Below are 24,312 nucleotides of genomic sequence, written 5' to 3'. Positions count from 1 at the left end.
CTGCGTTTGTCAGGTGCTTATCAAAGTTTCCGCAAACATCGGAAATGTCATCAAGGTGAGCAACAGTCTGTACAGTGCCATATGGGAAACCACTCACAGCTCGGCTGTACCGACGGCGTGGAAGGAGCAGCGCTGACATGGATCAGGTTCAGATCCAACCCTTTAACCCCACTCTCTCACAATTATACGTCCAACAGCAGCCTGGGAGAATGTGTTCCTTCTTTTTTTTTTTTTTTCAAGCCAAAAGCACTGAGAAGATGCATTTAACACCTACACTCTGCAAAACTAGCAGAGAAACATATCTGGTGAAAAGGGTTGACAGAAAGACGCGGCTAATATCCTGTACATTTTTTCATTTAAAACGAGAGAGAGGTATAACTTGAGAGAATAAGATAATGAGAAAGCGAGCGTGAGACAGAGGGATAACGTAACTTCAGGGAGGGAGAGAGAGGGACACATACTGTAATCATTCTGTAATATAGCAGAGAAAAAAGAGAGAGACAACCTGAGACAGAGATCGGAGGATGACTAAACCGTTTATAACCCTGGACGTGCTGAAAGCTCTGATAGAAGACAGAGGAGATAGAGGGTGAATTAAACCTCGCCATAGGCTCGGATACAACACAAGCACTTTTATATTTCCTACTGTAACTTTTAACTCAGGGGTGAATAGAGGTGATAGGTTGTGCGTAACCATAGCGATGCTGCAGGGTGAGAGACAGAGAAACAGTCGAAAAGCAAGTCATGCAACTTTCTTTCAGTTCACTAATTTGTTTGCACAAATGATTGTATTATACAAAACAGTTAAAGAAAAGGTCAAATTCATCCGAAACAAGGAGGGAGACTGTTTCATTCCGACTTAAATTAATCAAAATTAGGGCATAAGCTATATTCCATATGGAAGTGATGACATCTTGTGCCTTCTGCTGAATAAGTCATGCCTCAGAATGAATACCCTGTTGTGTGGTGGGAGTATCCAGGCAGTAACTCTCTATCTCAATTAAAAACATGCTTAAAATTGCGTTTAGGTGGTTTTACCCCCACCCACAGCAGGTAGTTTTTTCTCACTGAAAACGTGCTCGGATTAAAACTGTTTTCCAGAGGAGATGAAATGCTCGTTTCCTTGTTAACAGCCAGGTATCTGTGGACTTTCGTGAGTGGACTTCGCAGGTCCTACTGTACCATGACATTGGCCCTATCAGGGATACAGGACCTTGTAGACCTGCAGTGTAAGGAGGCTAAGTTTGCACCTGCTTTTTTGCAGTTCTGGTAAGTATGTGCCGGAGGTACATGTGGGATTAAAACCAGCAGGGAGGTTTTCTCATCTGTATCCAAGCAAATGCTTGTTTCTGAAATAAATGCCTCAGACAGAAAACATGCATTTGTAAAAAGTCTGTTTTTCGTAAAGGAAGGACAAAGGAAACTCATACCTCACTTAATAATGAGTCCCAATGCAAACTTTCCATTCATGTGACAAAAAGAAAAGCACCAAAGTTACAGTTGTGGCCACGCAGCAAACATTACGCACAATGGCAGATGTTTTGCTGAAGTGAATACAGCACGTGTGATGCTTCTCCAGGGTGCAGAAGAAAAGCACCGTAGCGTAGCACCATTACACTTTTTGGCAGCTATATAAAAGTTTGACCTCATGATTCTTTGTGTAACTTACTTTCTGTGATTTTTAGAGAATGTGTGAAGATCTCATGTGTTTCCATGAATGTGTGTGCACCTTTGGGGGTGGTCTCTGTCTCTGTATTTACATGCCTGCGTGTGTGTGTGTGTGTGTGTGTGTGTGTGTACTCCACAAATCGCAGGTGCGTCCATGTTTGCTTGCTGGAATGAACTTCATACCTGCATGTCAGTGTTCAAATATGATCACGTGTGACCAAGCATCTGTAGCGTGACATAGGCACTAAAATAGCTGCGCTGCGCACCTCTACGAATATGACTGGACATTACTAGTTAGCTGGTAGCCAGGCAGCCGGTGAATGAAGGAGTGATTATAAAGTATGAGACAAAGGAGCTGAGGCCAATCAGTTCATGCTAGTGTAACTTTAGGTCTCTGCCTGGACAAAAGCCCTGCATCGTAATGTTACTGTTATCGTTACCGCTCTGTCTAACTACTCATACAGCAAACATCTGGATGCAACACGTCCGGACTAGTTCGCGGGGGGGATGTTAAAATGCGTTGTGGGAAAAGCAGTAAATCATCAGTAAAGTGGCTGAAGAGGAGTCAGGTCGAGGAAAATTTCGATAAAGTTTGTCAGAGAAGTAATTCCTGGAATCCCCTGAAAATCAGCGTAAGAGCGTCTGAGAGGTAATTTTACTGTAGGTACTTTGATTAAGGGCACCTTGGCAGCCCTTAAAGGGAGGCTGGAGAGTTTCTAATTCACACTCCCGATCCAGAGTTACCCACGGAGCCCAACCTGCAAAACTTAGAACCGAACTGTAACCCGATAGGCCAGTATTTTCTTTCCCCTTGAAGGTCTATAGAGTTCTATTATCGGAAGTCAAAAACACTGCGGAGAATGACTCACAGCTCAAATTAAGGTCTTTGCGTGGAACCGAGTGAGAAATCAATTATGTGAAATTAGCACTTACTGCTAACTATCCTGCTCGCTGTTTGAAATGCGTGTGAGAGCTGCATAGTGGGGAGATGCCTTTTTAAGTGTCAGAAAGGCTTTGTCATAGCGGGATCAAACCTCGTGTGGTTTTAACCGAGCAGCTGTGTGGGGTGAATGAGGAAAGATGTAAAAGATCAAATGGTGCGGTGGTAAATTTGAGAGAAGGTGAAGATTAACGCCCAGAGGCGTTATTGTCGGTGTGTTTGATGATGCTGACAAACATAATAGAGATCTACAAATGTTTAAAAAGCCTCAGCAGGGCAAAGGCTGCTCTGAAGAGAAAAATAAAGGTGGGGGAAAAAGAAAGGGGGGGGGAACCACTCACCGAAATATTCCGCAGAGAGCAAAATGTTTGAAAAACTGCTGTGGGAAAGCATTAGAGCGTTACTACGGTCTACCAGGGAAAGAAAACAGATGGTTCACTCCACTAATCTGAGACTTCCGGCTGCCTCTGCTCAGCTTCATTCTCTTCTCTGGGATCCTTCTGCCTCCCAGAGCACTGAAAAGAGGGGGGGAAAAAAAAAACGCCCAAAAAACATGGAGTCGAATACTGAAGCGAGGAGGTGAGGAGGTGAGGATGAGGTCCCTCCCTCCCTCAGAACTGAGATCTCACCTTGAAAAGGCATCGGCCTCCTTGATCAATCTTTCATCGCCGTCTCCCGGCAGCCGGCCTCTCGCCCCTCAACCTTCCCCCCCTCCTCCTCCTCTCAGACTCCATCACTCTTTGGCATTATAGACCTGGAAAAATGCCTGCCGTACTGAATCACTCAGATGCTGTGTTTACCGACCCACCTGCCTTTTCACTATCTGCTGCTCTCTATAATAGCACGGCGACAGATATCTCACTGCTCCTGCAACAATCCCAAGAAAACCATGAAAGCAAACACTGAGCAGCATGCATACAATGCACAGCCTTTTGGATGTAAATATATTTATAAATGTATGGCAGAGTCTAAAAACAAAGTACTCATAAAGTATTCAGTATAAGTTAGAGTGAGTCAGTGAGTGACTCAGTGCTGCTGACAGCAACTTTAATAGGATCTGTTGTTCGAAATAACTTAATTAATCTTGTCTACTTTCTCTCAGCTCTCTCCTTCTTCATCTCACAGTTGCTCTATCTCTTCTTCACCCCGTGCGTCACCTTTTAATCTCTCTCTCAGTCGACTCTCTAATTTCATCCCTTATTCTCCGATGCTGAACTCTACCCCCCGAGTTTCCCCTCTTCTCTATTTCTGTCTCTCCATTTCTCAGAGACAGGAGCATTAAGAATGAGGGCCAGTAGGGATATTTCTCAAAGAGCCCAGAGACAAGAAACGCAACGCGGTGCTCATACAGCTTCACACGTTTTTTTTAAGCTTATCTGCATTCTTCACAGTTGCGTGTACAACCTACTGGAGGTTCTGAAACAATCCAGCTCCTGCCGCCGTTTCATTTGACTTACGACTGGAGTTTTTGCTATTTTCACGCCAGGTGTCGATGAGGGGTGTGCTTTCTGTTTGTGAGACAAGTTGGAGACGAGGGAATAAACACAGGCAGCTGCTGCCGATTTCACAAACATTACTTGCTGTTAATGAAAGTCACTAAGCAAAGAGACAGAAAAACCCGTGCCAGCTACAGGTAACATCTATTTGATGAAGTGCGCGGAGGCAACTAAATCAGACACGAATGTCACAAAGAAGCATCTAGATGGGTTTATCAAAGAGAAAGCAAATAAAAGATGTTAAAAAAGAAGATGATAAATATAAGCAACATACTAATACTTCCGAATACTAAACATGTTTTTCCTCATTTCAAAAGGTTATTAAACGTCAAGTCACATGCGCAGAGCATGCTTTACATGTACTGGCCTTACACTCGTATCAAATGGGAATTCTCCATTAGTAATTAATAGTGTTGACCTTGTAAAGATTTCCCAGTGGGTAAGATACATCTTCATCTCCTTGGGTAGACTGTTTTTTTTTTTTTTCAGTGTTTTTTCTGGTAAACATCACCAAAAAAAAAAACTGATTCCATGAGGGGTAATTACAGCAACCGCCGGAAACAAATCAGCATAGCCAGCAGTGAAATGTACCGATTTAACAAACCAGGATATTAAAGCCAACAGACCTGGATGCAATAAAGTGGCACTAGAGCACAGGGGGAAATTATAGGGCTGAAGAACGACACCAGTTCATTGCTTTTACTGAGCTATATAGACATAGACCATTTCATTGGGGTCATTACACAAAATGATTCAGATACAATCCAATATTGTCAATTAAATAGACTGAGCATCTGTCTGCATGCGGACATCAGCTTTTAAATTTCAAAAGGTAGACTCAAACAAAAGCTGAATGGTTGATGTATTTTAGGCTGATAACAGCTCTGTTTTTGCTAACAGCGTCAGTAATGAATGTATCCATGTTTTGAGGTAGATGTTGGGCTTTCAGCCACTTGTCAGACAGCTGTGTAAAGCCCTGGTTCGCTAATACCTCTCCACCTTTGCACAGGTTTATGGCCACGGATCAGCAGGCTTAGTAACAAGGCTGACAGAGGCTTCTAACAAGTCGGGAGACAGGCAAACAGATGAACCTGGCAGCTCCCGTCTTCCAAGAGAGCGAAGAGGGAGGGAGGGTTAGGTATAAATGGGAATCATCCAGTCAAGCGTGTCTGAACATGCTAGCCAACCGAAATGGGCCCCAATGACTGGGTTGGGGATCTGTGTGACACGACTGTGGTCGGAGGTTTTAGGAGCCAGGGAGGGGGAATTTCAGCAGGTCCTGTTCAGGATATGTGGCAGTGGTGCAGAGGAACACCGAGACAGATCACAGGGTCGACAGCTTCAAAACATAAATGTTAGACGTGAACAAGAAAATGATTCACACGTGCCTGTCTACCTGCACTCGCCAAACACGCACAAACGAACATGGACACAGAAACCATAACAGTGCCTACGTAAAGTAGAACTACATCAGACAAAAACTGTAAAGAGAGTTCATCCAAATAAATTTGGGGATTTTGCTATCACTGACTGGCAGAACATTCTACTGACACCGAGTCCATGAAAGCGTTTCCATTTGCTGGTTAAAACACCCAGTGTCAAGCAGCTGTTTCCTGCCGTCTGTCAAAATTCGCCTCTCCTGAAAAATGAGTTTCCCCTGACGGAAAGCCTCTGCCTCGATTTGATTCTGGGTCAGAAAATAACATAATTTCAGTTTGTGTGGACTGTGTTCATCGCTAAAACATTTCCAGCAACGAACAGGATAGTTAACACGAGCAGAGAAAATCCACCATGGTACGATGAACAGAAACTCAAAACGCAGAATCTGTTCAGGGACTTTGCTGCGTGTCATTCCCCCCATTTCTTTTTACTGTCGTGTGCAATAGGGACTATATCCCAAACAGGTAATGATAATAATACTAATCAGTCACAGGGGCCAGCTACTTGTACTAATGATACTTTAAATACATTTTGCTAAAAATACTTCTGGACTTTTACATAAACATTTCTGTGCTGGACTTTTACTTGCAATGGAGTATTTTTAAATTGTTGTATTGGTACTTTTACTTAAGTAAAAGATCTCACTACCTCTTCGACCACCGTGTAATGCAGAAACACCATGGGAATCCATTTATTTTTCATTTATTAAAAGTCTGTCCCACATTCAACACTCCATTATTTCTTCAGTTAATATACCATAATTATATCAATCTGCATGGGGGACTGTGATGAAACACTCAAAACAGTGGTCTGGTTGACAATGCCCCCAAATGCCGTCATCATTTTATTAAATAATATTTACATTCACGTGATTTGATTGAACACTGACATTTTGAGAACAATGACAGAACACCTACTTACTGCACTTTTTAAATAACAGTTACCACTAAGGGAAGAGAGGAAACGCCGATTAAAGCATTACTAGGCAAATGTGTCTAGGTCTAGCTTCACATAATACATGGGGCGACAAGATTATAAACTCTGGAATCCATGGATGAAATATGCTACAGACAAAAAGATTCCATCATAATGAGATATTGTCTGCCATACAATGTACAAATCTTGGGAACAATCACTTTCAAATGAGACACAAACAGACACTGCATGGTTGACATCACACTGATTGAATAAAAAACTTTAATCATTAGGTGCAAATGTCATCAAACTGAATAGCAGGATGATGGATTTATCATTTATCTAATCAAGAGGACCAGCCAGAGAAGTGCAATAGTCAAGATGTGTGTTCAAATATTTCCATATGCTGTCTTCCCTCTACAAAGGTAAAAGTCTTCCAGGGAGCCTAGGGAGGTTGTAAATATCCTCAGCGTAGTCGTGTTGATTAGCCACCATCTTTTTTGTGCTGCATAATTCACAGTTTAACAGCCAACTTTGCAAAGTGATAGCCAACGAAGCTGGAGCAACATTATTGCTGTACGTGAATAAGTAATAATAAAAATGGGGCTGCAGGGGTGACAGTGGCCACGGACGCCGAGGATTTCATTCATTCTTATTGTCACGACAAGCTGCGCTAAAGCCTCAATAAAACCTTCGCTGCGCCTCATCATCTATCATGGCTCTGGCCCTGGCAGATTCTTGGCTTGCTGTCTGAGGCCAGCCTCTTGGTCTTATAATGCGTTTTGGGCTCGTAGCCCTCCCCCCCTCCACTCAGTAGTGTAAGACAACACAGGTCTGAAGTGCTGGAGTACTGGTACACCGTGTAAGTCCTTAAATGATATTGATGGCGACTGAAACCTCATGAACCCTGTGAAGGCTGGGGTACACTGGAGAGCATTCTTTTGTGGCTCCATGGCTTTCATCCAATCTATTGGTTATCAAGCTCTGATGGCGTCTTGTTCTGCGCTGTGAACACATAACCCTGGGTTTGTTCAGGTTGCTGATCAGACAAGAGGTCTCAGCAGCTGACAGCGGGGAAGGGGCTTTCACTTTATCTGCTGCCTTGTGGGATGAAGCGATGATAGCCAATCTGTTGTAGCGCCATCCAAGCTCTACTTTACCTCCTCTCCTGTTTTTTAGGTAGACCCCGTGCATTACCTTACTCAGATACCATCGAGTACACGATAGTAGCACTATTAAGGAGCACCAAAGAAAAAGCTTTGACAGTCTTTGAAGAGCCAAGAAAACCCCAAAAGCTTTGTTACATGTAGAAACTCGAAAACTGGTGAAAAAAAATTTCTTGGCCATCTGGAGGATAGATGATGCGGAGGATTATCAAATAATTGAAATCTTTGAAAGGTCATCGGCGTGATGGCATTTGACCTTAGATCAATGACAGTGGGTTGGGTCACACTTCAGTAGCAAGGCCTGAAGCCATGGAGGGTGAGGATCCAGGATCACATGGAAAGGGGGAAGTGCAATGGACGTAGTTAAAAGCAGCTAACTAAACCTAAAGATGAGACTTGCAGTGACTGAGGGGTTGAAGGCCAGCCAGCAGTCGTCTCAAAAAGATTTCTAATATTTTCACTCCCTCTTTTTTCAGTTTTCTTTCGCTCCTCTCTTCTCTCTCTCAGTTCCTTTTCCCTTCACTCAGTCGTTTGATCTCGCCATGGCCCAAAGTCACTAGGCAGACAGGTTTTATATCTTATATTCACTGTTCCACATGAGGGAGCGTGTCTTTAAAAAAAAAAGAAAAAAAAAGTCTTCTCAAAATAAATGAGGCTCTCTGAAGGCAAATGCACACGATGATGGGGGTCATGCCGACACTGGCCATCACAACTGGCATCAGTCATTTGATTTGAAGAAAATATCTAAGTATGTATATGTGTGTGTGCATTTTTCGTTAGAGGTGACGATGGTGTGTAACTGAGGTATATCTTTCTCCTACTTCTGCTCCAAAGGCCAAGTTGGATTAAGACAGGTGTAGTCGTCGACTATGCTCCTCCACACCAATATTTTCTTTTAGTGCTTGTCCCGTTTGACATATCCATGCTGCTTTCAAGTGTTACTAAAAAAGAAAAGCGCCTAGTTGGCAGACTGTAATACCACAATGATATGTATTGGATAACACCAGGGGAAAATATTTTCAATTTTCAAAATAGAGGAAAATCACTGTAGGAGAGGATGCCAGTGTTAATTGGCTGGAGAAGCTGCTACAGTACAAAGGGCTGCTTGAGTGTTATCAATATTTTCGAGAAACCCTTGGAGCAATGAATGCTGTGTGGTTGAAAGTGGCCAGTTTCTAAATGAACTGGCTGTCCTACTCAAGCGGTATGTAAAGACAGTTCAATATCTCTGTTAACTGACTACTGTTCCACATAAGAGGCACGGAAAGGGCTTTGGTAAATATATCGCCACTGTCATCATCTTTAAAACATAGGCTTTGACTGTGATTGACTGGCACACCAACATACCCATTACCTAATTGGAATTTGCTCAGAGGAAGACAAAGAGAGGAGGCTCTTTTCGTCACTGACAGGATGCCGTTATGCCTGGAGAAAATTGAATTCACATTGAGAAGGAATTTAATTAGATCACTTTGTACCTTTCAATGCTGCTGAATCTTATTTATATTCATTCTTATGTTACTAAGCTTCCTTACTTTTGTTATTTCGGCTCAACTGATCTTTTAAAAAAACGTGTTCAGAGCAATAGGTTCAAGGTTTTATCTGTATTTAATTACTCAGTTTTTGAGGAGTTTTATTTAACCCCTCGCTACATGTATCATATAGAAAAACAGCAGCCTGGATGACCCCAAGGTTAGCACAAAAACCGATTGCAAGAAAGTCACAAGTTCAAACCGCAGGACATCTAATATGTCCACTCCTGCCTCCATAAGAGAGACACTGTAACACAAATCAGTGATCCCACTGGTGGAATGCAAACATGTACCAGATGAAACGGGGGAAAAGAGCAACATATTCTTTATTACATTGTGTGCAGCATGTCAATCATGACACACTAAAATCCCCTTTGAAATAAATCTAAAGAAAAAAAAAAACTGTATTTAGATGTGCTGGAACAAAAAGACCTTGAAGGCAGGATTTATCAGCTTAGCTAAAGGGAGATGATCCACTGAGCGGAGATGGGAAGGGGTCGCCCCTGTCTTATTTTCATCTTAACTGGAGACTCGCAGAAAGCTGCGTATGATATTCACATTGAATCCATTTCAATGCCTGTAGGACAAAAATGTACTGATAGTTTAAAAAGACCAGTTAAACTTGATGAAGCTAACATTAAACCTGCTCTCCCTTACTGCTAACGTCTATGTCACGTTTCTATTTTTGCATTCTCCATATGCATACTGTACATTATTTTGTCGAATGGAAAAAAACAACACGAATCCAAATGAATGCAAATGTTGCTCCATGTCTGCCAGATGTTTAATTAGGCAAGAGTTCGTTGCCAGGCTTGCCATATCAATGTTATAAGGTAAAAACACGTTAATGTTGTATTTATAGCTTGTTTTGCTTCCCCAATGTGACTAAAGAATCTATTCAAACTGTTTCTTAGTGCTTTTGACTTTTGTCTGATAATCATACTGTCTTTGAATTTCGATTCACTTCATTCATTCAGCCTGGCATCGTGTTGATATTAGCTGATTTGTGTTTGAGAGAAGGGGTTACGTTCTCAGTTGGCAATGTTTTTGATGGTTTTCAAAACTATGGAAGAAACTGTAGGTTTAACAGTTGTTATTTCTGTAGGTTGTCTTGCAACAACCTCTGCTGTGTCAACTTCATCCACGCTTGTCACCAGTTTTTGTGGCCATTTTTTATGTCACTATTTTTCATGGACATAGAAAGGTAGCTAGCTAGCTGTATAGGAAGATGACATCTGCACTCTTAATCCTGCCGACAAAGACCCGATTGGTCGACTGTTTCTTCAGTCAGCAGAAATTGCTGCTGATTAGTGAATGAGCACGATAAATCACTGAATAAATCACACATCTGGGTGGTGACTCAGAGGTCTAGAGTGAGGCTACAGTGGTTATTGTTGCCAATGTTTTTGTTGTCAGTGTTTTCTCAACAGTGTCTTCAACATAAACAAAAGGCTTCTTGATAATTTAACAATACTATAGATTTATTTCAGTGCAATTGGTTTTAAGTTTTTTTTATGTCAATTTGATGTAACACATAAAAAACAACATTACCCATGAGCCTCAGTGGCTGTTATCACGGTGGAAACACAAGGACGAGCAATGAATGAGAACCATGTCAAACTCAGCGATTTCTCATTGCAATCAGGAATGAAGCACCATGCCACGGTGGCTTTAATATGCCTAAATTTACCTAGAATCTAAAACTCGATTGATTTAAATTGGTGAGTGCTTGACCACATTCCTGCAAAGTGTCATTTCTACCTTCAGGTCTGCAGTCGGCGCAACCTGGGAGTCATAGATGACTTCTCGAACTTAATACTTAATGTTCTCCGCCTCTTTACTACTGATAATTCAACCAATCCAACTGCAAATCGCCAAACAGTGTCTATTTCAGGACTTTTATATTTGAAACCACCGCCCCCCTCAAAAAACTCCTCCAACTTCACTACTCCATATGGTTTAAAACCACCGACGGGCTGCATGGTAGGATGGTATGATTTGGTGGTGTACACAGGGGGTCACATAAAAATGCAAAGTGATATTGTATAACATATGGTACTTGTTTAATATGATTTTCGAAAGCTTAGTAGTTATATCAGAAATTGTGTGTTAAATATTCTGGGAAAGGCACAAGACACAAACTGCCCTATCATCACAGCCAATAAACAGTTTTTTGCCTCTTGTATCTTTATGAAATCTTGAACATCTTCCAGTTTTTATTGTTCTTTTTCTGTCTGCCTGTTTTTCCATCTGCCTGGGTGATGAGATGACATGGAACATGTAATCAGTTGAGCGGCCCTCGACAGACTACAGAGTAAAAACCATGTAGTAGTGTTGAGCTGAAAACTCCTTCATTAGCCTTCATAAGTGTTATCTGGCACATATCAGAGGCAGGCTGGGTGGATCGCCTGCTGCGATTTGGCCCATTCTACACATTCCCATCCTCCTCTACCTCCCGTTGGCTTCTTCAGTTGACAGCCTGGCACTGAATCTGATTCCTCGGTCCCGATTTCACACTCTTCCTCTATTTCTGTCTCAACAGACTGAGCGGAACACCACCACAGAAACTGCAGCTCTGATTAGAAACCAATTAGCTCCCCAGATCCCGGGGCCCCTGCAGAAGAGGCTGCAGGATGTCATCTTGATTCGGCTTCTGCTCCAGACGGAGATCTCTTGCATCTCTTGCTGGGAGTTCTCAGGGAAAAGTGAAACGAAAAGTGGAGGAGCTACTTCTTTAAATGTAACCTGGCCTAAATGTCATCTGTGGCAGGCAGAGATGGATAAGCTTTGGCCCCAGTTTGTTTTTCTCATGTAATTATCTTTTTTTTGTATATCCTTGTCTTTTCGTTAAAATAAACATAAACTTTGAGAAAAGCTGCAGCTTGTTAAAAAAAAAAATGCTCAGACATACCTGCTTCTACAATAATAAACTGTCTGGCGAACAGTAAAACAGATTTTTAACAATTAGTTTTTTTACAAGGTGACTTTTTGTGAAATTGAAAATTGCTATCGGAAATTAGGTAGCAGTGGATTCAGCTGTTTCGTCACTCTCAAAACTTAAATGGCAGCTCTGGTAATAGGCTTTCCGTCATTCTCTTTTTCACTCACATACTTAGACACTGTCTTGTAAAGCTCTAAGAAGCAGTCCGTTTTGGTTCTGGGGCCCCTGTTTTTCCGCCTCATCATAAAAGGTATTTTGGGCGCGTTATTTCCTAACATAACATTGTATGGCACCGTATTTATTGGCCGATTGACTCTGTCCACTCCATTTTTGTGTTTAAAAAGTCAGGGGACATTTTCCACCCAGTTATTGCTTCATGGCACAAAACAAGTGACATGAGCCAGCAGAAAACTCTTGTAGGTTAAACTGGGCTTACTGGACAATTTTAGGGTGACTAGCTCTCGCGGTCACACAGTAGACGAACACGGTCAAGCAACATTAATCCTTCAAACGGCCTGTATTACAACATTCTCCTCAAGTAACTCACAAGAGAAACAAGAAAAAAACATAGTCTTAATGAAAGCTTTCTCACTGCCATCTGGGTCAAGAAATGAGCCGAACAAAGATGGCAAATGCATATTTCTCCAGTTGCCAGCTTTGTCAGGTTAAAGACATGCAGTGCGTTCCAGTTGCTTACTGCACCCCAATTCTAGCCAGGTTCAGGGGCTTTAGTGTTTTCACCCAGGAAAAATGAAAAAATGACGTGCAGTATAGTCCAAATGTTGCTTTTTTGACACTGATATAAATATGTTAATTCAGCAATGTGTTTCAGCATTGAGGTCAAAGTTAGTGGTGGTGTTGTACTTCACTGCATTATATTCAGAGCTGTTTCTAATATTCTGACCCCCTCGATAGGGAGGACAAAAAATTAGAAACGCCTCTCAATATTATGCGGTCAGGTACAACACCACCTTTAACGACGACCTCCAATAAGCACGTAGTTGAATTTTCACATTTCCAAAAATGTCAACAAAAACTTAACATTATAAACCCGGTAAAGGTAGAAGTCGTAGCAGAACGGCTGTAATAAATTGCATTAGATTGTGCAAGTGTACCTGACAAAGCGGCCACTGAGTGCACATACTAAAAAAACACTTCATTTTTAAGTATAGACTATTTTCCCTCAGTGAAATGCACAAAGGACATGGAGGAGCTGCACACAGCGGCAAAAGATCAAACTAATTGTGGATGGTGATGAAACGTCTCCAGGAACACCTCAGAAAACAACGATTAATATTTTAGGAAAACATTTTGCTGTCTGGTAAAGTTTAACTGGAAGTCACAGTCTGATTGATGTCATAGCTTCAGTACTGTATCATTTCCTGTTAGTATATAACACTGATATATGTACATTTCCTGTACGCTAACTACAAAAACAGATAGGATTACATGCCCGTTTACAATTAGTATGCAGTATATAGTAGGGACACAGCTACAGAGGCACTTCTTGTAACACAGATTAAAAAAAACTCTACTTCACTGTACACCTGAGAGTTTATCTCTTAGCAACAAGACAGAGAGGTCTTTTGAGGACTGGACATTTCTCTGTAGACGCACGAAGTTTTGTTAAACAATCTGCTGATCTACTCAAGGACTTTGTGGCAACAACTCTGCTTTATATCTGTGGCTCAAAATGTAACCCTTCATGCTTAAGTCTCCAATGCAGAAACGATGACCACAGTATATGAGAGGCCTGCAACAGGAGGAGGGCTGGAGCATGAGCGTTGCAGCACTGGGACGGTATGTGCTGCTAATGCAAAATATCGTTGGAATGGAAGCCGAAGCCCCCTGATTATCTGAGAGATATTTTTATGTCGCCTTCATCTTTGCCAGTTGACAATATGATTGTCACTTCCAGTATCACTCTCAATAAAATGGTAGAGTAATAACAGCCTTTATTGTATGGGTGTGGATAATGGTTTGCACCACTCGCAATGAGACAGTGAAAGTTCCTTACACTCAAACAAGCACTGACAGATACACTTACAGACTTTAAGTACTGGGAACCCTTGATAAAAGGCCTTGAAGCCTCGCTAGCTTGTTTCATTACTACTCGTCATTCTCTCTGTCAAGCCAACTCTACGCTACCTCTTCCCCCACTCACAAAACTTTTTCTTCTGATTAATTGCAGCCTTTTAGGCTTTCTCACAATCAGCCTGGACCATTTTACAGCCTTTTCTTTACAAAGTTAAATGTCTGGCTATGGAATACAGTAGCAGTAAATGCCATATTCTTTCAGCAGAGCAAGGGCAGGGTAATTGTCTCTGTGGCATAATCGACCCTCAACAAAAGCCAGTGGAAATGACAGGGTTTTAAGATAATAAGGAGCACTGTCATTTTGGTTTCACCCCGTAAAATCCTCCCTACCAGCATCAGTGCGGCAGTTTGATTCCCTCTGTTCCAGGGAATGTTTATCGCCCATCTTAAGGCCTCCATTTTGCTCTTTTCTTCACTGCAGATAGCCTGTAATTGCTTCCATGTGCTCTTTATATATACAGTATTACTTGTCCTGGTAGAGATAAATGTTCAGTGAGAAAACAAATAAGATAGCAAAGAACAACCAGCTATAAATGTCAGCTAGTCACCAATGAAACACGCCCGCGGCTATCTGACTTTATGTTTCTACTCTTTTGTTGAGTCATTGTGACAGTTAGAAAGGCATGGTTCCCAAAAACTCTGTGTTTTTTGTTTGTTTTTTTTGGTCAAAGCATTATCTCAGCAAGTAGACAGTTGACAAATTAAAACAATAAATCAATCATACAAGGTGGACTGGGTGTCAAAACTGATATCTGCCAGAGTGAAGATCAGGGCTGCAGATCCATGTCTACCACCTCTACTTGAGGGATGTGGGGCAACAGGTGTTGCTGCATAAAAAACAATCAGAAAAGTGCAAATGAAATTCGAAGGGGCAGCACAGTAAATTTGTGGCTCCCAACTGAGCCAATGCACCGGGGATCTAAAGAACAGCTCAGCTCTGGTGAGACGCTCTACAGAGGATACATATCTCCTCTCTGTTAGATGCCCAATGACAGCTCCAGCCTCATGGAAAAATAAATCCCCTCTCGCTGTCACACACGGCTTATTCGCATTCACATCCTCCTCTTCCTGCTATGTTTGCTCTTGTAATTCTCCGACAATATTCTCTTGCTTCTCTCTGTCATTGGAACTTGAAGGCAGAGAGAAGTATCCGCTATGAGAGAAATCAAGAAACTGTGCAACGCTGCGCCAGCTATGGGGACCCTGTGAAAGAGAAGGGTGAGTATGAATTATACATGTGTCACGGGGTGGCAGGGGTGGGGGATGGGGGTTGGGGGCTTCGGATTTGTCAGAATAAATGCATAAAGCGCATGCTTGCAAAAAAAACAACCCATAATATAATCTATCACAATTCAAGGTTACCAAACATGCAAGGAGCAAATCTTCCATTCCCACATTGATGAGGCTGGATAACTGCAGAGACCAACAGAGGGAGTTTGGTCTGGGTACACTGTAGGCCTTTCTTTGTGTGTGTGTGTGTGTGTGTGTGTGTGTGTGTGTGTGTGTGTGTGTGTGTGTGTGTGTGTGTGTGTGTGTGTGTGTGTGTGTGAGAGAGAGACAGAGAGAGAGAAAGTGAGTGAGAAAGAGAGAGAGAGAGAATTTGTTTGTGAGTTTGTTCATTAGGAAGCTATTTGCCTGGAATCTTTCACTGTCCCTCTGCACTGTAATATCTTTCCTGCGAAACCCTCAAATACATAGGATTATATCCCCCACACCAAACTCTGCACATTTACGGCAAGTTAAAGACACATTAATTAATACTCTTACGTTAACAATGATTCAAAGGACTGTGGGTTAGCACTGACAGATGTAAAACCCACACAGAAAACTTTTCACACAACTCTGCTGCCTTTTTTCTACTGAACTTTATAGCCTCTTTAGCTCATTCCTTTTGTTTCATGACGCATTTACGGCGCAGTCCCTAATGAACCCTGTTTCCTGCAGCAGGAGGCTGTTTTTAGCACGGAAGCGCCGATAAGCCCCACTGTATCCACCGCTACCTGCCCAGAGCCAAATAGAAGACAGGCAAAATTAGCAACTACGTGAAGATGACATGAAGAGGATGAAGCATTTAGCAGCTATGAGACGGATATCTTATCAGGAGTTGGTGGAAACCAAAACAGAGATAAAAGGAGAGTGAATATTGGATTACATTCCTCACCTGGACAAAAACATGATTCTTAGAGAAAGTACATTTTTGCCGCTGGGTGTCTAAGCAGAACAAGATAGAGGACAAGAATCAGAGTAAAGCTTTGTTTCTTCAAGTCCAGGTTCATCATCTCGCATTGACATTCAAGAAAAATACGGACGGAAATCCACCTCGGGGGAAGGCAGACAGACCAGTTTCTTCACACTGACCACAGCCGCAACTCGCCAGAATGCAACTGAACTACAACTGCCATTGGTCTTCACAATTCCGGGTAAAACTCACATTTAAACGCAACAAGGTAGTGCAGATGTCAAACCAAGAGAAAATCACAAGCTGCATGAAAAACAAAACCCGGGAAGTCAGTGAACACAGCAGTGTGAAGAGGTTCTGAAGTCGTGCTTTTCTTCTAAGGGTGAGACCATTCCACTGCGGTGAATTAAAATTCCAAGTATGCGAGGACTTCTTCGAAAATCTATTCAATTGGACGGTAAAGTTAATCAGTAAATAATTACCCGGTGAGGAAAGGTAATCAGCAGTCAGCTCACTCTTAGTGCTGTAGTTTTGTCTTTTTTTGGGGGGTTAACTTTGCTCTAGAGTCCTAAAAATAATGACGTAGTGACTGTTTTGTTCCAATCAGTGATTTGAGGAGCTTTACTGACAACAACAACAACTGAACTGTGATTATCTACAGTACAAATGATTGATGGTGTAAAAACAGTTGAATAATGACAATAATCCCATTTCGGTGCAATGTTGCACTGTTCTGAAGCAGTAGTCAAGATATTTGTATAAAATTTTGACCTTTACTTTGAAAGGATTTCACTTGTTTTGCTTTTTACCGTCGTCGTCATGACATTCTGATTGTGGATATTTAATTACATCAAATGATTTTATAATCAAAAGGAAATCTTTGCTCTTTAAACATTTTCTTTCACAATTACACAGATAATTACGCAATTTGACCATTGCCCCCCCCCCCACACACTGAATGTAACTGATGACAGCTACTATTTTTCAAACTAATTACACATAATAAGCTTCTTTTTTTTTCCAAGACAGGCTGATGTAAAATCGGCAGTGGATGCCCTTTTCAGTCCATTAGGCCTTTATAGGACGGGATCGTGACTCCCCACCCTGATGAATCTAATCTGCAGCCGCACCAGTTTGCCCCCCCCCCCCACTGCTGCTGCCCCTTCGTGAGGAGCCAGTCACCACAAAGTCACGGTGGGAAAAAAATCTACATACCGCCTTCAAGTAGTCAGCTGTTTATTTTGAACGATCATTACCTCCTGCCAGCCAAGAGCCGCTGTGTACGTTACACCCTTCGCCATATGTGAAACAGTGGAAACCCTCCGCCGCGTAGCAAATGCTGAGGTAAGGTGTGTTCACTTACTGCCCTACCACTTAGAGAAGAATAATATGCAGATAAACCTGGTCATCTAATTACAGTAATGACTGCAAAATGTTCAGAGTTGTGCGGGCAGATAATCACTGAGGCGTCACAAGTCTGAGCGGTAAGTATGCTCATTTAAATCTGAAATAAATATTGGCTCGTTTTTTCTCCGCTCTTTTAATTTCATTGCACGAGTTTACCCCCACGAGTTAAGGAAATACAAAAACACAGCACGCTTATCTTGCGCACATCCACATTACACACCACGCTTCATCAGAAAGAGACGTTCATTGGATTACACAGATATTATTGCGGCCCTGGACACCACAGGCGTTTTTTAAGAGACGCGTTTGGCCCAGCAAGTTGTAGAGGAGCACGTTTTTTACTTGCAGCAAGAGCCCGAGAGAGAGAGCGCGGCGTGCAGACACAGGCACACACAAAAGCCGGAATTTCCTCCTGATCTCAAAGGTCCCCATCAGGAACGCCAGCGGCAAACACCTGGGAGGGATTGCTGCTGGTAGGCGGTGCTGGAGGACGCCTCGGCGGAAGATGCTGGAGGAGCTGATGCCGCCTTCGAGTGCTCCGCGAAAGCTCCCATTTCTGGGGTTGTAAATATGATTTTTCACGCACTCGAGTGCTCTTAGTGGGACGAAATAACAAAATGCAACTCATTAATCCAAGTGGTTTCTCTTTCTTTCTTTTTTTTCCCTTTTTTTTTTAGAGAGTGTTTGATGTTTTACTTAAGATTCAAGTCACACTGCATCACTTTGCATGAGAAATGAGAAAAACACAGAAAACGCATCACCAGAAAGTTAAAGCAACATGCAGTCGCATACTGTATATTTACACTAAATGCCATCTTCAACAACATGGTCTCACAAACTCGGGTCCAGTGGCACATTCCAAACCTCCTATTTGTATTTACCCCTTTTCCACGGGACTCACTCAGGTGCTCTCAACACCCAACATCTCTGACAGCACTTTAAGACTCCTGCTCCTTTGCCCCCCCCCCCACAGTTCAAAACGACCATGGTGCTCTCACCCTCCCTGACCTCCAGGCCAAAGCTGCCTCGGTTCCTCTGATCCCCCCCCCCTTCGCTCTGCCTCACTGCGGGGTTGATGGATGGGATCATGAGGCCCTGAGTGGGAGACTCTGCCGTTTTGACACATCTCTTTGACAAGGTGACAATATCTCGAGAGAAGAAAAAAAGAAAACTAGAACTGACTGCTGCCCCCCCCTCCTCCTCACATCCCGCTTCCACTTACCCACTCGCGTCTTGAGTGACAGCACTGCGCTGTGACAGACGCTTTACACATGACGTGAAAAGTACGGGACGACACGGGGACACACCGGCGTCACTCTCCGGAGAGCGAGCGGGGCGGAGCGTGCGCCCCGCGGTTCGAGGTGGCTCAACGTCCTGCCTCGGAGCTCCGGAATCTCCAGCCCACTCCCAGCGTGTGAGGCCGCTTTCAGCGCGCCCCCCCGGAGCCGCTGAAATCACGGCCGCGGCAAAAGGGAGACGGAGTCTGAGGTGTAGCGCGGTCACCGTCGAGACTGTGAATCTCACGAATACAAATCCCTCCATCCCTACGTCTGGTTTCCAGCCCGCATTCACTCTGAGGGAACGGGTTTGTCTGTTTGTTTCGTTGTTTGTTTCTTGGTTTGTTTGTTTGTTTGTTTGTTTGTCTCACACCATGGTGCGGGGATTTTTTTTTTAATTATTTTTTTCAGAACAGAGGGCAGCAGAACCAGAAAAGGTCAGAGTTTATATCAATGGCGAATTTGAAATTAAACCAGCTGAAAACGGCATCGAGATCAGAAATGAAAAGTGTACAGGTAACATCGCTCCTGAATTCAGTGTGAGATGGGATTCTGCCACTTTGATTGGTCAGTTTTATGCCTCTTACACTGTTACACAATCACAAATGCGCGCACTGTCTCTCACACACACACACACACACACACGCGCGCGCTCGCACACGCACACGCACACTGCACACACCGGCTGCCACCCCAACTATACACATACAGACAACACAATTTCACCTGCAAAGGCAGGTGGCACAAGCGAGCGCACCGCACGCACGCAAAGAGCACGCGCGCAACCAGCCACCCAGGCTGGCACACGCGGGCGCACAAACACTTGTGACACACACACTTGTCTGCATTGGCGTTTTCGCAGTCAAAGCGGAGACCGGCGGCGGCAGCGGCGGCGGCGGCGGCAGGTTTGGTGGCAAAAATTCATGCCTCATCTCCCCTCGAGTAATCTATACGTGTGTGTGTATACGGGGCTGCTGCCTCCGGGCTGACACGCACGCACGCACACACACACGCACACACACACACACACACACACACACACACACAAATGCTCTATGTGGCTGAGAAAAGACACGCAAGCATCTCTTGAGTGGAGAAAATCCGGCCAGAGATCATAGTCCCGCCGCTTCTTTTCCGTCAGTCAGTCAGTCACAGACACCAGATCATGTTTGAGTCTTTCTGTGTGGTCTCTTGTAGACGGAAAAAGAAAATCCGTATCCCTGCTCTGCCCGGGACCCCGTCGCGGATCCGCTCACATTTACACAACCGGGGTGATCTTGCAGGGGGGGAAAAAGAGAAACATCTCCTCACGCAACTTTACCTAAACGCAAACGAGTAAGGACTCGGCTGCACTGATGAGCATGAAGCCGCGACTGAAAACGGGTCAAATGCGAGCTGCAGCGACCTTCCGCAGAACAACGCAGTCATTCTGCACAAGTTCAACTACACTGAATCACAATCCAAGTGTTGGCTCAACTTACCGATCAGCGCCAGCTGTAAGAAGTACAGTCCGAGGAAGTCCATCGTGGAGTGCGACATGGATTCAAATGGATGCAAATCCCGGGCGAGCGGCGGTGCGCGAGAATAAAAGCCCTCTGTTTGTTGAAATTGGCACCGAAAATAAAGACCGAGGGAATCGCAGCTATTTCTCGAGTGATGACTGGCCGCTTACGCTGACGCCGGAATCCACGGCATTGCATGAAAAAGCAGGAGCGGAGCGGACCATCATTTTTTAACAGTCAAACTTTTGTCGCGGAGGAAAAACGGGTTACGGCTGCGCCAAGCCAGGCCGGTGGTTCCAATTCTAGGCAACGCCGAGTGGGGAGAGAGAAAGAAAACCAAAAAAAAACAAACAAAAAAAAACCCAGTTCGTTCCTTAGGTGAAAGAAACCTTGCGCGTACTGAACATCCCTGGCCGTTTCATCCGTCCGCCCTGAGCGGCTGCTCCCTCTCCTCGTCGCCTCCACCTGCGCACCGTCTGGAAACTGCGGATGAATCACAGGGGCGCGTTGCTTTGCGCACTCCGACCTGCGAGTAGCACAGTCCTCCGTGATCCTCCGCTCCCAGGCGGGTCGGCCGGGGATGCTCAGCCCAGCTCGTTTAAAAAAAAAAAAGAAAAAAAAAATCCAATCTCGGGAAAAGTTGAAATAGGACAAGTTCAATCGATAGCTTATTTCATTCTGCCATCAAATGGAAACGGTAAACCTGGCGTAAAATGGTGCATAGTCTGTATGGGTGGGTAAACCATATCCACTAATGTCTCAAAGTAGGTTACCCCCCCGCACAGCCCCCCCCCCCAAAAAAAAGAGGAACTACCACAGTCAACTTGCGTGAGTCTCATTGATTTGGAGGCAGTTGATGAAATCGTTCAGGGGGCCCTACGGAAGCCAGAGCACAGGAGGAGCAGACGGTAAAAAAGCCGAGCCAGCCCGACTCACAGTGTCTGTGCCTCTTAATGGCACAAATGGAGAGACCATCTTGCAGCCAGCACGGGCTGTGTTGGAGGCTACCTGCTGTCTAATGTGCCCGCGCTGGTCTCCTTTCAAAACAGAACAAAGAACAATCTATTTTGATCTGGGTTTTGGGGACAGTGGGCCCTGATTGATGCTCCAGACAAGCTGTACTATTATTATTTTGAGACACAGCCTACTTTTTTTTTTTTTATCTACAAGAAATTTGTTTGCCGTGCGCCCAGAATAACTGGATTAAGCCCATACAGGCAGCCCTCCATAAATCATGGAGAATATTTAAATTCTTCATTCTAACAGCTGTTATGGTGGGTGGGTTTTTTTTCTCTTCCTTTTTTTTTTTATTTGGTCAAAGCCTGAATTATTTTCAAGTCGTTAAACTAACATTCTGGATAAGAAATTAATTTTTGAGCAGTTCCTCTGTTGGGAGTGGTTTTGCTTTCTCGGGCTTATTTTTGGAATTTTTTTTTTTTTTTTACAGCATCTCAGGGACACTGTCATCCAAAACACTGTTTGTGTAGTATGCAAAAAGTTCCGACACCCATGGAAACGTGGGAAGGATCGTGCTCAGTTTCCGAAGGAATAAGCTGAACAACCTTAGACACTTACAAACTTCTGTTCAGTGTGTTATTTTTTTTCTGAGGAGAGTTGGCAGTCCACTCCTCCTAGGATTTGCTTCATACCGAGACAGAGGGAAGGTGGAGAGGAAAGATACTGCAGGAGGAGAGACGTTTTTTAGGAGGATTTGTTCTCCGAGGCCAGTAGCACAAAAAACCGAGTACAGCCCTGTGCAATATCACTAACGAGTTAAAGTATTCCAAACGGTATCATCGTACAATAATTGCATTATTTTCAAGTTTAGGTCTGGGGTATCTGATGACGTATAATCGGATTATGTTTAATTGAAAATAATGAGGTTACACAGATTGAAAACACAAGCCCCAAAGTGCAACCTCATTGTAAGAAAAGCGAGTACACCTGTGATCACTCTGGCCTGGGCCGCGTCTAATGCAACATGGCTCCACATTGTAAGGAACTGCCTGAAAAAGTTTTAAAAAAAAACAAAAAAAAAACAGATTGTGAGACTTCATAAAGATGGGAGCATCAGTAGGCCACTGAACATAAGCTGTTGGTGTCAGGAGGTACAGGAAGAGCCTTACTACCAATAACAGTGGGCAGAGCAGCCGTCCTGCGAAAATTATGCCACGTACAATTTGCTATTTACACAATCTCGGATTTAAAAAAAATAAAAAACTCGACAGGTAAGTGCTTCTGACTTGGCACAAGGATTATCCGTGGAAACTGGGGGTTCGGGCACTGATCAGACGGTGTCACGGACACCGCATGAAGTCAACCTCTAGGAAGAGCGCTCCAGAATGAACCAGTGAACATGAAAAATAAATCGGTTTTGATCAGAAGGGGTCCTGGCGACGTGGGCAGGACCACCGCAGTGACTGCATAGTGCCGATCCGTGAAACATGGCGAGGGGGAGTGGGCCGATATGGGGCTGCATGAATGTAAAAGGTGTAGGGGGAGATGACATTAATAGATGGCACTACGAACGCAAGTTAGTATAATATAAGATGAACTTTATTAATCCCGCAGGTGGAAATTTCTTTACCTAAACACTTAAAAGCAAACTTGACTCCCAGTCTCAAGAAGCTTGGCTGAAGAGGAATTTTCCAACATGACAACTGATCCCAAACACAAAAACCACACAAGAGTTTTTAAAAACAGAAAAAAAGTGAAAACTATGACCCGGCCAAGTATGCCCACTGACTTGAATTCAATAAAAACCTTTGGAGTATTTTAAAATGGAAGGTAGAGCAACAAAACCCCTCCAGCAAAGAGCAGCTGAAAAGAATGATCCATGAAGAACGGCAGAACATCCTCTCCACAGATTTGTGCAAAACTGGCATCATCCAGGCAGAGGAGGATCAAATCTGTCGTCAAGAAAAACGGCAGATATACAAAATGCTTACAAACTAGAAGAAGGGAGTCTCTCCAATGGAAGATGAACTGGCTTTAGTTGCAGTCAGTTCTTAAGTATGGACCTTTCGTTATAGTTTAGTCAAACATTTCTGTTTTTCAAACTAACTGGCTCCATTCTTCTCCGGCTTTGGCTAAAAACAAATAAAACTGTATTAACTGCTTTGTATTAATTATTTAACATTTAGTGACAACTTCCAGGGGTGTACTCAGTTTTGTTGTACGCTGTACATATAGCTCTGAGGCCACTGCAGCTTCTCTCGATGGTTTTTTCCACTTTGCTTCCTTAAATTCTCTCTAAACTTTCATTACTTTTACAGAGATTTGTCTTTAGCCCAAAGCCCATTTTTTAATTACTTACAGATCACAACATGCGTACACTGTCAGTAACATAACTAGGGGTTCTCATCATAGTATGTAAACAGGAAAGTGAAACGAATATATAATATATACAGTATATACGTGTGTGTGTGTGTGTGTGTGTGTGTTTGTGTGTTTTTACGGAGAAATAGTCCCAAAGCTCTTCATTCTGCAACATTTTTAATCATTTTTCTTTGGTTTGGTGTTTCTTGTTTCTCAAAGATCGTTTCTCAAAGTATGTTATTTCTGAAATTGTTTATTACTATACTTATTTTATATCCTTATAGTGGATCGTGGTGAAGCGCATTGAAAAGCTTATTTCTAGTGGTTGGAGATTTACATTCTGTAATCTGTAAAAATTTCAGCCTGGTTTGTCAGGCTGCAACTGTCGTTTAATAGTGTCAAACTTAATTACTTCAGTAAATAATAGAAATTTG

At 43.2% G+C, this 24,312-nt stretch overlaps 1 protein-coding gene across 1 annotated transcript in view; it reads right to left on the bottom strand.

The window, feature by feature from the left end:
- gfra4a (GDNF family receptor alpha 4a) overlaps positions 1-20,597 on the bottom strand; it is a 125,089-nt gene extending 104,492 nt beyond the window's left edge. Inside the window, exon 1 of the mRNA XM_040137820.1 lies at positions 20,540-20,597. Coding sequence (XP_039993754.1) covers positions 20,540-20,597 — 58 coding nt within the window. The remainder of the gene's footprint in view (positions 1-20,539) is intronic.
- Positions 20,598-24,312: the final 3,715 nt, after the last annotated feature.

This window comes from Xiphias gladius, chromosome 10 (genome assembly GCF_016859285.1).
Source record: "Xiphias gladius isolate SHS-SW01 ecotype Sanya breed wild chromosome 10, ASM1685928v1, whole genome shotgun sequence".
Lineage (NCBI taxonomy): Eukaryota > Metazoa > Chordata > Actinopteri > Istiophoriformes > Xiphiidae > Xiphias > Xiphias gladius.
Note: the sequence above shows the minus strand (reverse complement) of the source record. Positions and strands in the feature narration are given on the sequence as shown.